Genomic DNA, 18150 nt, shown 5'->3' on the forward strand with positions numbered 1-18150 from the left:
CTCAGAATAACAACTTTTAAATCAAAGTTTATCATAGTTTTTAATTAACTAACCCAAAACAGCCCGCGGTGTTACTACGACGGCGTAAATCCGGTTTTACGGTGTTTTTCGTGTTTCCAGGTTTTAAATCATTAAGTTAGAATATCATATAGATATAGAACATGTGTTTAGTTGATTTTAAAAGTCAAGTTAGAAGGATTAACTTTTGTTTGCGAACAAGTTTAGAATTAACTAAACTATGTTCTAGTGATTACAAGTTTAAACCTTCGAATAAGATAGCTTTATATGTATGAATCGAATGATGTTATGAACATCATTACTACCTTAAGTTCCTTGGATGAACCTACTGGAAAAGAGAAAAATGGATCTAGCTTCAATGGATCCTTGGATGGCTCAAAGTTCTTGAAGCAAAATCATGACACGAAAACAAGTTCAAGTAAGATCATCACTTGAAATAAGATTGTTATAGTTATAGAAATTGAACCAAAGTTTGAATATGATTATTACCTTGTATTAGAATGATAACCTACTGTAAGAAACAAAGATTTCTTGAGGTTGGATGATCACCTTACAAGATTGGAAGTGAGCTAGCAAACTTGAAAGTATTCTTGATTTTATGAAACTAGAACTTTTGGAATTTATGAAGAACACTTAGAACTTGAAGATAGAACTTGAGAGAGTTCAATTAGATGAAGAAAATTGAAGAATGAAAGTGTTTGTAGGTGTTTTTGGTCGTTGGTGTATGGATTAGATATAAAGGATATGTAATTTTGTTTTCATGTAAATAAGTCATGAATGATTACTCATATTTTTGTAATCTTATGAGATATTTCATGCTAGTTGCCAAATGATGGTTCCCACATGTGTTAGGTGACTCACATGGGCTGCTAAGAGCTGATCATTGGAGTGTATATACCAATAGTACATACATCTAAAAGCTGTGTATTGTACGAGTACGAATACGGGTGCATACGAGTAGAATTGTTGATGAAACTGAACGAGAATGTAATTGTAAGCATTTTTGTTAAGTAGAAGTATTTTGATAAGTGTATTGAAGTCTTTCAAAAGTGTATAAATACATATTAAAACACTACATGTATATACATTTTAACTGAGTCGTTAAGTCATCGTTAGTCGTTACATGTAAGTGTTGTTTTGAAACCTTTAGGTTAACGATCTTGTTAAATGTTGTTAACCCAATGTTTATAATAAAAAAAGAGATTTTAAATTATTATATTATCATGATATTATGATGTACGAATATCTCTTAATATGATATATATACATTAAATGTCGTTACAACGATAAACGTTACATATATGTCTCGTTTCAAAATCATTAAGTTAGTAGTCTTGTTTTTACATATGTAGTTCATTGTTAATATAATTAATGATATGTTTACTTATCATAATATCATGTTAACTATATATATAACCATATATATGTCATCATATAGTTTTTTACAAGTTTTAACGTTCGTGAATCACCGGTCAACTTGGGTGGTCAATTGTCTATATGAAACCTATTTCAATTAATCAAGTCTTAACAAGTTTGATTGCTTAACATGTTGGAAACATTTAATCATGTAAACATCAATCTCAATTAATATATATAAACATGGAAAAGTTCGGGTCACTACACAAGGGGTTTGATTTTAATCTCTGGGAAAAATAATTCATCTTCGTCGTGCAATATTCTACACATTGAATGCTCATAATACATATTATTAGTAATTCCCTTATATGACTTTGAATCCCATTTCCATCCATCAAAGAAACAAACGATATCAAGAAAAAAACTCTTGGTTTCATCAGGAAGTGAATCATAGCTCATTCTAAGCTTCTCTTGAATATCTTCATGAGGAATTCTTTTCAATATCTTTAATAGGTTTGCCATTGTTCCTTTTCATGAGCTTTAAAATGTTTACCCCAGACTACAAGAACCAAAGGAAGCCCTCCAGCGTGATCAACTATCTCATACACGAACTCCTCATCGACATCGTCAACATCTTCTCCATATGCGTGTGCAACAAAGAGTGTGAAAGAGTCCTCTTTATTCAACAATTCCATATCATGACGGGTGTAACTTAGGTCACGAAGGGACTCTTTATTTCCTGTTGCTACAACTACTCTGCTTCCAGAACAACTTAAAGAGGCAGAAGGAATACCTAATACTTCCAACTCATCAGGCTTTTCAACACCATCAAGTACTACAAGAGCCTTGTTATTTTCTACAACTCTTTTTATCTTTGCTGTACTAGCATTATTATGAAAAGAATCATCTCCCGTTAGGCTACGAAGTACCTCCCGCTGCAATTTAACCTTCCATTTTCTACCACTATTTTTGTAAGGAATATTCTCAATAAAACAACTACAGTCGAAGTCTGCAACAATTGTATCATACACAGCTTTCACAATAGTTGTTTTACCCGACCCGCTGATTCCGAGAACGGCCACAGTATTGGAAAATTCTTTGTCACCTAACCTTAATTTTGAAATTATAGCTTGTTTCTGCGGTTCAATCCCAACAGGGTACTTAGCATCAAATTGCTCCTCTGGAATCTTAATCTTCATGAGATGTTGAACAATTTTCTTTATGAAGTCTGACTCATCATCCCTGCCAAAATCCACATCAATATATCAGTATCAAATCTTTCTGTAATTTTTAAAAAAGCTGCAAGTGCTCTCATTATAATTACCATTACAGATAATAACAACTTACCCTTTTTTTAAAAATAGACCGGACAATCCACCGACATATTTGACGGCTTGTATCCATTTGTTAAGTGTCTGCGAATCCACGTTGGCCACCTCGTGCTTTCGGAAGTCTTCCTCAAAACATCCTTGAAGCTTTCGAACATCGGACAGATCGACGTTTAAAAATACCGGAATAACTTTCCTATCGTTAAACTTGGAGACGGAATCCATAATGAGAACCAACTTCTCAAAAAACTCAACTGAAAGAGCGTATTTAGGGGAAAATACAACAAGATATGTATGAGACTCTTCAATAGCTTTCAACTGCGCAGAACAAACATCTTGGCCTATAGGATGAGTGGTGTGGTCAGATATGTTAAAACATTTGCTTTCCAGGGCTGCCTTGAGGTGGCTTACAAACTTATTGCCGGTATCTTCAACCGAATAATTCAGAAGCACATCATAATTTGGCCTTTTACAGCGGTTATGTTCATCGAAAGAAGAACTTGGATCCCTTTTCCTTTTAGAAGAAGAACAAGGGACCAAACATGATGATGATGATGATGATGATGATGATGATGATGATGATGATGATGATGGATCCATTTCTTGATAAACAAAAAGTAAACTTGAATCTAACAAATCCGTATTTGTCTGTTGTTTAGCTAGGATTACACGGCACTATTTCTTTTATTTTTATGTGGAAAAATCACGAATTGTTATAATTCAGTAGGCTTATAACTACCTTTAGTGGTTTAGTTCGTGTTATAATTCAGTAGGCTTATAACTATCTTTAGTGGTTTGTTCTTGACTATAGGCTACTTAAAATAAGAGAGAGTAAAAGAATGATGATATATGAAATATATTCTATGTGTGTATCTTATGCAAATCACATCCTTTGGTATTTATAATACAATAATTTACTGTGCAGTTAGGTAGAATAATAATATCCGTGAACTAACTTTGGTCCACAAAATTCACTTTATGAAAAAGTGTCGGCCATACATATAACACTCCCCCTTGGACGACAATTTTGTTTTATTAAGGTCAACTACAAGTTACTGCCTCATTAAAAACCTTGCTAAAGAAAAACCCAGTGGGATAAAAACTTTAGCCAAGGAAAAAAGAGTGCAGCATAGAGTTGACTCCCCCTCAAATAGACATTGTTGAGTCGTCACATCTTTTGAACATGCCTCATGCCAATATTGTGAACATGCGTTCTGAAAATAGCAGTTGGAAGTGCTTTGGTGAAAAGATCGGCAGAGTTTTTGCTGGATTGAACATATCGCATTTCAATCTGGTTGTCTTTGATGAGATTTTGAGTATATGAGAAGAATCTAGGAGGTATGTGTTTTGTTCGGTCACTTTTGATATACCCTTCTTTCATCTGTGTTATGCAAGCTGCATTATCTTCATAGATAGTTGTTGGACTTTTATCGCGTTCTAGTCCACAAGAATCAGTAATGAGTTGTGTCATTGATCTCAACCAAAAACATTCCCGAGTAGCTTCATGTAATGCAATCACTTCGGCATGATTTGATGATGTTGCAACAAGTGTTTGTTTCTGAGAACGTCATGATATTGCAGTACCTCCATTTAGAAATACATATCCAGTTTGAGATTTAGCTTTATGTGGATCGGATAAATAACCTGCATCTGCATAACCAACTAAATCTTGTTTTGAATCGTTAGAATAAAATAATCCCAAATCATCAGTTCCTCGAAGGTATCGAAATATATGTTTGATCCCATTCCAGTGTCTTTTGGTAGGAGCTGAGCTGAACCTTGCCAACAAATTAACTGCAAAAGAAATGTCAGGTCTTATACAATTTGTAAGATACATAAGAGCTCCAATTGCACTAAGATATGGTATTTCAGGTCCCAGGATATCTTCATGATCTTCACAGGGACGAAATGGATCAGTGTCAACATTAAGTGATCTAACAACCATAGGAGTACTTAATGGTTTTGCCTTGTCCATATTGAAACGTTTCAAAATCTTTTCCGTATAAGTTGTTTGATGTACAAGTAAACCATTAGGCATATGTTCAATCTGCAAACCAAGGCAATATTTGGTTTTTCCGAGATCTTTCATTTCAAATTCTTTCTTTAGAAGTTGAATGGTTTCATGGATCTCTTTATTTGTACCTATGATGTTAAGATCATCGACATAAACGGCTATGATCACATATCCGGATGTTGTTTTCTTAATGAATACACATGGGCAAATAAGATTATTGGTATACCCTTTGCTTATCAAGTAATCACTTAATCGTTTATACCACATGCGACCCGATTGTTTCAACCCATATAAAGACCTTTGTAACTTGATTGAGTACATTTCTTTGGGTTTTGCATTGGTTGCTTCTGATACCTTAAATCCTTCGGGTATCTTCATATATATATCACTATCAAGTGATCCATATAGATAAGCAGTCACAACATCCATGAGATGCATTTCTAAATTTTTAGAAACTGCCAGACTGATTAAGTATCTAAAAGTAATTGCATCCATAACAGGAGAATAAGTTTCCTCATAATCAATTCCTGGTCTTTGAGAAAAACCTTGAGCTACAAGTCTAGCTTTATACCTTGTGTGACGACCCAGAAATTTCCGATCAAAATTTAAACTTAATCTTTATATGTTTCCGACACGATAAGCAAAGTCTGTAATGTTGAGTCTCGAAAACTTTGGAACCGTTACATGAATGCATTTGCCCTTATGACAATTTCCGACGACTCACGAACTATTACGTATAAATAAATAAATACATATATATTTAAATATATAAATATATATAATACTTTGAAATATAGTTTGATTTAATATATGATTTAAGTTATAAAATAATATAAGAAATAATAAAATTTATTACATAAAATAAATCTATATATATACATAAAAAGTATATTAAATATATTTTGTGATTTCGAAGTTATTTAGTAAACAATGGTAACGCTCAATTGTAATTCGATTAATAGTAAACGAGTTAAAAAGGAACTTATGTGATTTTAAAATAAACAGTGATACGAAAATGAGTTATATAAGTTATAGACTTATTAAAAGTATATTTAGGATCTAATTATTTAATTTTAACACTTTTTATATTTTACCCATAAATGAGAGGGACAGTTGATGTAATTTTTATTTATTAAATTAATGATTGAATTTTATACCATAATGATCAAAATAAATAAATATAATTAATTTAAAAATATGGGATTTTTCTGAACACATTTATCCGTCACTAATTTTCGCATGTTACACAATCCGTGAAAACTGTCGGTAGAATAATTAATAATTATGGCTGCTATACTATTGAATTTCTGTTGTGCACGTTCTTTCAACAATGATATGTGTTTTTATTATTATATTCAATATTTATTATAATTATTATTACTTTAACTTTAATATAGATATAGATATTTATTTATGTCATTTTACAACTTTTAAGCACTCATGACAACTAAATAGCTGCTTTACCATTTAAAAATCTTTCACCCGTGTTTGTGTTTGATTACCTATAACTATTAGTATATTATTATATTATATAATAATTAAGATATCTATTATATGTATACATGTAAGTGGAGAAATATCACACCATCACAATATCTTAGCATCATTGTGTTTTCTATTTCCTTTATCAACCACCCAATACTTCTCCTCCTTTCCTTGTGACTGCTCAAACGAACTAAAACTACATGTTGCTAATGTCGACCAAAACAATATAGTATCATCATTTTTGCATCTACGCATATACCCACATACATATATTAAAAACACACACAAGATGCTTATATTTTTCTTTTACTCCATAAAACCAACCCAAAAATCATTATCTTGTATTTTGCTACAATTACAAACCTAGTTGTTGTTAATCTTGTTTATTGTTCGAGAACCATTACAACCTCACCATACCACAACCACCGTCTCCCTCATACAAACACCGCCGATCACCCATGACCATCTACGGCCACCCTCACGACATCCACTCTCTTCTCTCTCTTTCACCTTTGTTTTCGGTAGTCTCATAAAACATGTCACCTCTAACCACCGAGAGATCACCATTAACCACCACCATGTCACCCGTCACCACCACGCTGCAACTATTGGATTTTCTAATAGTGGCCGGAAACAAACCACCATAGACTATCAATCCGACTGCTATATCTAACTTGTTACTACCGTTACGTGCAGTATCATTCAAATACAAGCAAAACCCATCAAATTAGCTACGGTTTGTATTCCTTCAACCCACTCTTGCATGATGATAATTACTATTGTTTACGTGCATGTTGCTGGGTCAAGACGACACCACTATTATTCTACCAGAAGATTTTTGGTATTTGGTTATTACTTCCACTTAATCTTATTTCTTTTACGAGTAACCTATAATCGAAAACAACACCAACACCACAACAATTAAAGATAAACACCACTAACCACCACAATCACAATTCTTGTATTTTCTCTTCTGTTCTTTTTCAAACTGTCACGAAACCATCTGCCTTTGTGCAGCTACAACCCATTTGAAAACTGCAACTACAGTTGTTATATAAGTTGTTTCTGCTCCCTGAACAAACCATCAGCAATACATTATCTTTATGCTGCTGCTACCTGTAATTCTTTTGTTCGATGTCAACAAAGATTAAACCCAAACACAAAAACCTCACCATTTGAAATTACAAGTTGCAATTGACATTAAAGATGCTGCACGCTCATTTTTTTTTATTATCAGATGGCACGCGTTCTTTTCTTTTCTTAAGTGGCCGGAAATCATTAAATTGATAAACCCTTTTTATTATTAAAAGATAAGGAATAGAAGAGTTACAGATGGAAATCGTTTTGTTACAAGAGGTTGGTTGGGCCACAATGTCTATAAATTTGTCTTGGGCCATGATATGCTATTGAACTTTGACAGGTCACATTTCCATTAAACCGAGATACAAATTTTGAGCCAAAAAGGTGGAGATAGAAAACTAATAATTGAGTCGAATCTGATATATGGGATACATAATAATTAATGATGATGATCGTGTATTGATTAGGATGTTAAGATGAATGATGAAACGATACATGATAATGATAATTGATAATAATGAATGATGAAGATCATGATAGGAACGATATTGAATTTATAAATGACAGATTCGTACAGGATAATACCTTAAGCGTATAGATTATTATAAGAAAGAATTCGATGGTTCATTGGTTTAGGTGTGTCTGGGTAATCGAGAGGTCTCGGGTTCGAGCCTAAGTTGTAGCATTTTTTTTATGGAAAAAGAAGAAGAATGAACAATTAATAGATTAAACAAAATCAAGTGTGGTCATTATCAGAAAGAAAAAAAAAGGAATAGAGAAGTGGTTTGTAGTGTTTTTGGGTTAGCGGGACATCGCGGGTTCAAACCCGGACTTGGGCATTTTTTTAAGAGCTACTCCTTTGAGGTAGTATTTCTATTACCATTACTATTATTATTATCGTATCATTTTTTAGTATTAACATAAGTATTATTATTATTAATATTATCATTTTATGAATTAATAAAATAAGTATCATTATTACTTTTATCATTTTTATTATTAGTATTATTATTATTAGTAGTATTATTAGTTCTAAGTATTATAAATATTATTGTTATTACTATTATTATCATTACTATTATCATTATCATCATTATTACATTTAACATTAAAATTATTATTTTTAACATTATTATTACTACTATCATTATTTGTATTACTAATATTACCATTAGTATTATTATTACTATTACAACAAATATTATTTATGTAAAATATAATTATTACATATAACATAACTATATTAATATTTTTTTAGTATTTTTCTAAAGTATATAAAATAAATATAGTTAATTAAATTATTAATGAAACACATAATTAATATAACAATTAAATCACTAATAATATATAAATTTGTTCGATTACCATTATGTGTGATAATATATATATAAATGATATAGGTTCGTGAATCCGAGGCCAACCCTGCATTGTTCAATTTCGTCATATGTATTTTTACTATAAAATACAGTAAGGTGAGTTCATTTGCTCCCTTTTTACTCATTACATTTTTGGGCTGAGAATACATGCAAATGCTTTATTAACTGTTTTACAATATTTATATGCGTGAGTTTCATTTGCCTTTTTACCCTTTAGATTTTTGGGCTGAGAATACATGCGCAATTTTTATAAATGTTTTACGAAATAGACACAAGTAATTGAAACTACATTATATGGTTGAATTATCGAAATCGAATATGCCCCTTTTTATTAAGTCTGGTAATCTAAGAATTAGGGAACAGACACCCTAATTGACGCGAATCCTAAAGATAGATCTATCGGGCCCAACAAGCCCCATCCAAAGTACCGAATGCTTTAGTACTTCGAAATTTATATCATGTCCGAAGGAGGATCCCGGAATGATGGGGATATTCTTATATGTATATTGTGAATGTCGGTTACCAGGTGTTCAATCCATATGAATGATATTTTTGTCTCTATGCATGGGACGTATATTTATGAGAACTGATTATGAAATCTTGTGGTCTATTAAAATTATGAAATGATTATTTATGTTAAATTAATGAACTCACCAACCTTTTGGTTGATACTTTAAAGCATATTTATTCTCAGGTATGAAAGAAATCTTCCGCTGTGCATTAGCTCATATTAGAGACATTACTTGGAGTCATTCATGGCATATTTCAAAAAGACGTTGCATTCGAGTCAGTGAGTTCATCAAGATTAATATTAAGTCAAATATAGTTAGATATATTATGAAATGCTTTACATGCCTGTCAACTGTCGATGTAACGAAAGTTTGTCTTTTAAAAACGAATGCAATGTTTGTAAAATTTATCATATAGAGGTCAATTACCTCGCGATGTAATCAACTGTTGTGAATCGTTTGTAATCGATATGGACATCGTCCGGATGGATTAGGACGGGTCCTTTCAGTTGGTATCAGAGCGGTGGTCTTAGCGAACCATGTCTGCATTAGTGTGTCTAACTAGTAGTCGTTAGAATGCATTAGTGAGTCTGGACTTCGACCGTGTCTGCATGTCAAAAGTTTTGCCTATCATTTCTAGTCGGAAATCATCCGCTTATCATCCTTAGGAAATTACCTGCTTATCATTATTAGGCTAGACACGTCTTACTGCCTCTATTGCATAGACAGTGTATAGATAAATTCATATCTTAGCATTTCTGTTATTGTTACCTTTGCCTGACAGCTTCCGTAGATTCCTCCGTAACTTATGGGATTTTAGTATTATATATACATATGTAAATTATGTATTGCAGGATACTAATCTACATCCTATAATCTATTTCTCATCGAAAATCCTTCATCTGATCGTACAAGATAAATCCTACAACTAGTTCAAGTCCCTCGAATTCCGAAATGGAGTCCCACTCCAGCTCCGAAAGCAGCGTCACCAGAATGACTCAATCAACCAGCCATCCCCAATTCATCTGATGAGTTCGTAGTTGGCTCAATCAACGGAGACGCGAAGAAGGCGATCCCTTCCACCAACCGAATTCACCTCTTGACAATGAACTTGAAGCGTTTACTGGCGAACCTGTTCGAGACACCATTTTCAGTCTCATTTCCAGGGTAACTCGACAAGATTATATTCTATCCACAATTCTAAACCTTATTCATCCGCTCGTTCCGACCGACAATCATCCTGGAGTAATAAGTCAATGAACTTCGCGATCGAAAAATCAATTTGGAGAATATGGTGCAAAATGTACCAGCTTCAGCAACATCACCGGCACCAACAGTACCATCAGTAACAGCACCAGTACCATCAACAATCCATGCTTCAATATCAATATCTGTACTTCGAGTATGATCTTCGTTCTACGTATCGTTCTACCTAATTTATCTTCGTTTGACATGGCGAATATGTAATCTCTAAAGTTTTAGAGATTTTTTATTCTAGTTCCAACCGAAAACTAAATGAGTTTAATATCATATTAACTCAATGAATCCATGATTACATCTGAAGAAAATGTATATGTATATATATTTTTCATAAAGATTGTAATTAAAAATTCTTTCGTACAAAGTGTTAATTGTGAAAATATTTTAACGGGTAGGTAATACCCGAGGAATATTTAGATTTCGCATTAATAAGTTACACTGTACATTCTTCGAATCTGATTCAACAGTCATTCACTATCCTACTTACATCCACCGGTATCTGTATCCGTCACCGCATAATAACCATTTTCATTCAATTTTAAATTTGGATTTTAACCTATCAGAATCCAACAAGTGGCATAATGAAGAAATAATGGACACAATAAAAATTGATTAGAAACAGACTAATTAACAATATGAAATTTTGTTAAGAAACCACGCTAACAAGATCCTAGCTAACTGCTCCTAGCTAACTGGTTACATTTTATTTATCACAATTTAATTATCGCAATTTACATTCTCGCAATTTTATTTATCGTCATTTAATTTCTATTATTTATATTACGCACTTTATTTATCGTCATTCTGTTATTTACACATTATAAATATCGGGACACGTATACAATGTTTTGACATATCATATCGACCCATCTATATATATATATATATATATATATATATATATATATATATATATATATATATATATATATATATAGTTTGAGTTGTGATCGAGTCTGAGACGTATACGGGTCACGATACGTATTAATTAATTCGAATATTATATATTAAACTATATATGAATTACTGGACTGTTACTGTGGACTATCAACTGTGGATTACCAACACTGGACAATTAAAATGAATTAAAATATTGTTTATAACATATGAAACTAAACAATTCTTCAAGTTTGTCACTTGATTTCATTTTAAACCTCATTCGTATCATCACAATTACAATCTGCGTTCAAACCTTTCATGATTCTTGAAAACACCTCAATCGATAGGATGAATCAACCGCACTTCATCTATGGGAGAAAAGATTGATGCATTTAGTTATGCATCTGAAAAACTCTCGGAAACTGAGTAAACGATTAACACATAGTTGTGCTAATTCCTTTAGTGTTATTATTACCCAAAATAACTTGGTAATTCCTTTCAAAGTAGCAAATTTTGTCACAGCTCCAGCAAATCAACTTCGAATTTTCGTTCAAAACAACCTTATTATCACCTTGATTTATATGTATGCTCTTTTATTGTTATCGGGGAACCTTTTATATTCCACCATATTTTCGTCAGCGTTTAATCATCTAAAAACACAATTCTCTTGAAATCACCTCAGATCAATAACCAATGATTCAGATATGGTAGCAGTAAATGTAGAAGAATCGGCAAGCAGTACTTTGAAAACTCAAAGCATATCTACATCAACAGTTATATGTATAACATTTATCTCTTAGAATAATGATCTTCCATTCTGAAATTCTGAAAAGCACCCAGTCTGCAAACCAATACTCTGAATTTTGAAAAGTTAAATGAAGCAACAAAAACTGTAAACGACCCTAATCATCAGAAGTTTGATGATAAAGAATAAAATGTTGGAAAAGCTCAGAAAAGCTGGAACTGGAAAACAGATTAAGCTACCCATGAGGGAGACCAAGGACAAATACAAGGACCAAACCCTATATTCAAGGGATTCAGGTAATTCTGGATTCGTTGAAATCTTTAGAGAATATATTGCTCCGAAGTCATGTTAAAATCTTGCGGAAAAATCTTTCTCCATCAACCATCGAACTTAGAAATTCCAAAATATCATCATCAATATCTTCGATATTTCTGAGGACATTTTCATAAATATTCTCGTCCGAAATTATATACCTCTTCGTGCTTCCTGTGTATCATTGTATTGGAAACATTCAATAGAAAATTTAGTACCGAAAAGCGGATTATGCGAGACTATGAAGGAAGCCATGGACAAATCACAAAGAATAAGTTTGACTTCAAAGAATCTAAATGATTCAATGTTTCCTAAGGTCTTTAGCGAATATCTTGCTCCTTACTCTAAACCCTTGCGGACAATAGTTTCTATCATCCTCTGATCTTAGATATTCCGAGATATTATCGTATCTTTCACTATAAATATCCTCGATATTTCTGAATATATTTTCATAACTAATCTTATTTGAAATCATTAATCTCCTCGTACTATCAGTGTTACATCATATAGAAACTGTCAGTTTCTATATTCTGTAAGCTTTCGAATTTAAAATATGAATGTTTTTGAAGTAGTGTTGGGAACTGATGCATGAGTTAGTATAATATAATGACACTTGATCAACGTGATTATATTACAGTAAGTCATGCTGAGTTTCTAACGGGACGTGATGATTCACAGATCATAATGTCATCATGTGTCATGTTACATAAATCTTTCATTCTATTTAACCTCTAAACATATCAAGAACATAATTACTTGATAATTCTATCTTTCTCGAATATTCTAATGACTCGACAAATCAAATCGTGCTAATACGTTCCTCTCTGCTTAGAATATTATAGTCATTCAAAACTCTATACCTACAAACTCTGGACCATTATTCGTTTGACTTGAAGTAGGATGAGAGTGGTGTCAAAAAAAAAGGAGACAAAGAAGGTGAATTTATAGTGAAAAATCCGACGTAGCAATCAAGGCAGATCACCGTATTTAATTATAGAGATCTTAATTTCCTTACTCACCGAAGATTCAAATCTTATAGATTTCCTAGATTTTCTTTAAATTCCTTGAATTCCGGAATTCAATCCTGACTACGTCAAAAGTTAAAACGAATCTACCTTTACTCATTTCAATCTTTTGTGTTAGCTTCACTCGTACTCTTCGAGTAATCAAATTATCTTATTCATAATACGCAACAGTAATAAAACTCTAGTTATCAGCTCGTATTTGTCATGAAAACATTTTTATGGTTAACCATGACGATCTCACTCAAATTTCGGGACGAAATTTCTTTAACGGGTAGGTACTGTGACGACCCGGAAATTTCCGATCAAAATTTTAACTTAATCTTTATTTGTTTCCGGCACGATAAGCAAAGTCTGTAATGTTGAGTCTCGAAAACTTTGGAACCGTTACATGAATGCATTTGCCCTTATGACAATTTCCGACGACTCACGAACTATTACGTATAAATAAATAAATACATATATATTTAAATATATAAATATATATAATACTTTGAAATATAGTTTGATTTAATATATGATTTAAGTTATAAAATAATATAAGAGATAATAAAATTTATTACATAAAATAAATCTATATATATACATAAAAAGTATATTAAATATATTTTGTGATTTCGAAGTTATTTAGTAAACAACGGTAACGCTCAATTGTAATTCGATTAATAGTAAACGAGTTAAAAAGGAACTTATATGATTTTAAAATAATCAGTGATACGAAAATGAGTTATATAAGTTATAGACTTATTAAAAGTATATTTAGGATCTAATTATTTAATTTTAACACTTTTTATATTTTATCCATAAATGAGAGGGACAGTTGATGTAATTTTTATTTATTAAATTAATGATTGAATTTTATACCATAATGATCAAAATAAATAAATATAATTAATTTAAAAATATGGGATTTTTCTGAACACATTTATCCGTCACTAATTTTCGCATGTTACACAATCCGTGAAAACTGTCGGTAGAATAATTAATAATTATGGCTGCTATACTATTGAATTTCTGTTGTGCACGTTCTTTCAACAATGATATGTGTTTTTATTATTATATTCAATATTTATTAAATTATTATTACTTTAACTTTAATATAGATATAGATATTTATTTATGTCATTTTACAACTTTTAAGCACTCATGACAACTAAATAGCTGCTTTACCATTTAAAAATCTTTCACCCGTGTTTGTGTTTGATTACCTATAACTATTAGTATATTAGTATATTATATAATAATTAAGATATCTATTATATGTATACATGTAAGTGGAGAAATATCACACCATCACAATATCTTAGCATCATTGTGTTTTCTATTTCCTTTATCAACCACCCAATACTTCTCCTCCTTTCCTTGTGACTGCTCAAACGAACTAAAACTACATGTTGCTAATGTCGACCAAAACAATATATTATCATCATTTTTGCATCTACGCATATACCCACATACATATATTAAAAACACACACAAGATGCTTATATTTTTCTTTTACTCCATAAAACCAACCCAAAAATCATTATCTTGTATTTTGCTACAATTACAAACCTAGTTGTTGTTAATCTTGTTTATTGTTCGAGAACCATTACAACCTCACCATACCACAACCACCGTCTCCCTCATACAAACACCGCCGATCACCCATGACCATCTACGGCCACCCTCACGACATCCACTCTCTTCTCTCTCTTTCACCTTTGTTTTCGGTAGTCTCATAAAACATGTCACCTCTAACCACCGAGAGATCACCATTAACCACCACCATGTCACCCGTCACCACCACGCTGCAACTATTGGATTTTCTAATAGTGGCCGGAAACAAACCACCATAGACTATCAATCCGACTGCTATATCTAACTTGTTACTACCGTTACGTGCAGTATCATTCAAATACAAGCAAAACCCATCAAATTAGCTACGGTTTGTATTCCTTCAACCCACTCTTGCATGATGATAATTACTATTGTTTACGTGCATGTTGCTGGGTTAAGACGACACCACTATTATTCGACCAGAAGATTTTTGGTATTTGGTTATTACTTCCACTTAATCTTATTTCTTTTACGAGTAACCTATAATCGAAAACAACACCAACACCACAACAATTAAAGATAAACACCACTAACCACCAAAATCACAATTCTTGTATTTTCTCTTCTGTTCTTTTTCAAACTGTCACGAAACCATCTGCCTTTGTGCAGCTACAACCCATTTGAAAACTGCAACTACAGTTGTTATATAAGTTGTTTCTGCTCCCTGAACAAACCATCAGCAATACATTATCTTTATGCTACTGCTACCTGTAATTCTTTTGTTCGATGTCAACAAAGATTAAACCCAAACACAAAAACCTCACCATTTGAAATTACAAGTTGCAATTGACATTAAAGATGCTGCACGCTCATTTTTTTTATTATCAGATGGCACGCGTTCTTTTCTTTTCTTAAGTGGCCGGAAATCATTAAATTGATAAACCCTTTTTATTATTAAAAGATAAGGAATAGAAGAGTTACAGATGGAAATCGTTTTGTTACAAGAGGTTGGTTGGGCCACAATGTCTATAAATTTGTCTTGGGCCATGATATGCTATTGAACTTTGACAGGTCACATTTCCATTAAACCGAGATACAAATTTTGAGCCAAAAAGGTGGAGATAGAAAACTAATAATTGAGTCGAATCTGATATACGGGATACATAATAATTAATGATGATGATCGTGTATTGATTAGGATGTTAAGATGAATGATGAAACGATACATGATAATGATAATTGATAATAATGAATGATGAAGATCATGATAGGAACGATATTGAATTTATAAATGACAGATTCGTACAGGATAATACCTTAAGCGTATAGATTATTATAAGAAAGAATTCGATGGTTCATTGGTTTAGGTGTGTCTGGGTAATCGAGAGGTCTCGGGTTCGAGCCTAAGTTGTAGCATTTTTTTTATGGAAAAAGAAGAAGAAGGAACAATTAATAGATTAAACAAAATCAAGTGTGGTCATTATCCGAAAAAAAAAAGGAATAGAGAAGTGGTTTGTAGTGTTTTTGGGTTAGCGGGACATCGCGGGTTCAAACCCGGACTTGGGCATTTTTTTAAGAGCTACTCCTTTGAGGTAGTATTTCTATTACCATTACTATTATTATTATTATCGTATCATTTTTTAGTATTAACATAAGTATTATTATTATTAATATTATCATTTTATGAATTAATAAAATAAGTATCATTATTACTTTTATCATTTTTATTATTAGTATTATTATTATTAGTAGTATTATTAGTTCTAAGTATTATAAATATTATTGTTATTACTATTATTATCATTACTATTATCATTATCATCATTATTACATTTAACATTAAAATTATTATTTTTAACATTATTATTACCACTATCATTATTTGTATTACTAATATTACCATTAGTATTATTATTACTATTACAATAAATATTATTTATGTAAAATATAATTATTACATATAACATAACTATATTAATATTTTTTTAGTATTTTTCTAAAGTATATAAAATAAATATAGTTAATTAAATTATTAATGAAACACATAATTAATATAACAATTAAATCACTAATAATATATAAATTTGTTCGATTACCATTATGTGTGATAATATATATATATATATATATATATATATATATATATATATATATATATATATATATATATATATATAAAAATGATATAGGTTCGTGAATCCGAGGCCAACCCTGCATTGTTCAATTTCGTCATATGTATTTTTACTATAAAATACAGTAAGGTGAGTTCATTTGCTCCCTTTTTACTCATTACATTTTTGGGCTGAGAATACATGCAAATGCTTTATTAACTGTTTTACAATATTTATATGCGTGAGTTTCATTTACCTTTTTACCCTTTATATTTTTGGGCTGAGAATACATGCGCAATTTTTATAAATGTTTTACGAAATAGACACAAGTAATTGAAACTACATTATATGGTTGAATTATCGAAATCGAATATGCCCCTTTTTATTAAGTCTGGTAATCTAAGAATTAGGGAACAGACACCCTAATTGACGCGAATCCTAAAGATAGATCTATCGGGCCCAACAAGCCCCATCCAAAGTACCGAATGCTTTAGTACTTCGAAATTTATATCATGTCTGAAGGAGGATCCCGGAATGATGGGGATATTCTTATATGTATATTGTGAATGTCGGTTACCAGGTGTTCAATCCATATGAATGATATTTTTGTCTCTATGCATGGGACGTATATTTATGAGAACTGATTATGAAATCTTGTGGTCTATTAAAATTATGAAATGATTATTTATGTTAAATTAATGAACTCACCAACCTTTTGGTTGATACTTTAAAGCATGTTTATTCTCAGGTATGAAAGAAATCTTCCGCTGTGCATTAGCTCATATTAGAGACATTACTTGGAGTCATTCATGGCATATTTCAAAAAGACGTTGCATTCGAGTCAGTGAGTTCATCAAGATTAATATTAAGTCAAATATAGTTAGATATATTATGAAATGCTTTACATGCCTGTCAACTGTCGATGTAACGAAAATTTGTCTTTAAAAACGAATGCAATGTTTGTAAAATTTATCATATAGAGGTCAATTACCTCGCGATGTAATCAACTGTTGTGAATCATTTGTAATCGATATGGACATCGTCCGGATGGATTAGGACGGGTCCTTTCACCTTGTAACTTCATTTTTCTCATTTCTTTTTCGCACAAAAACCCAT

At 31.6% G+C, this 18150-nt stretch overlaps 1 protein-coding gene across 1 annotated transcript; it reads right to left on the bottom strand.

Annotated features, from left to right (window-relative positions):
* Positions 1-1880: 1880 nt before the first annotated feature.
* On the bottom strand, positions 1881-6781 carry LOC139841072 (disease resistance protein L6-like). Its single transcript, XM_071831308.1, has 3 exons — positions 6712-6781; positions 2722-3130; positions 1881-2616 (listed from the first exon to the last, which is right to left on the bottom strand). The coding sequence occupies exons 1-3, from the start codon at positions 6779-6781 to the stop codon at positions 1881-1883; spliced, it is 1215 nt and encodes a 404-aa protein (XP_071687409.1).
* Positions 6782-18150: the final 11369 nt, after the last annotated feature.

This window comes from Rutidosis leptorrhynchoides, chromosome 1 (assembly GCF_046630445.1).
Source record: "Rutidosis leptorrhynchoides isolate AG116_Rl617_1_P2 chromosome 1, CSIRO_AGI_Rlap_v1, whole genome shotgun sequence".
Taxonomy (NCBI): Eukaryota; Viridiplantae; Streptophyta; class Magnoliopsida; order Asterales; family Asteraceae; genus Rutidosis; species Rutidosis leptorrhynchoides.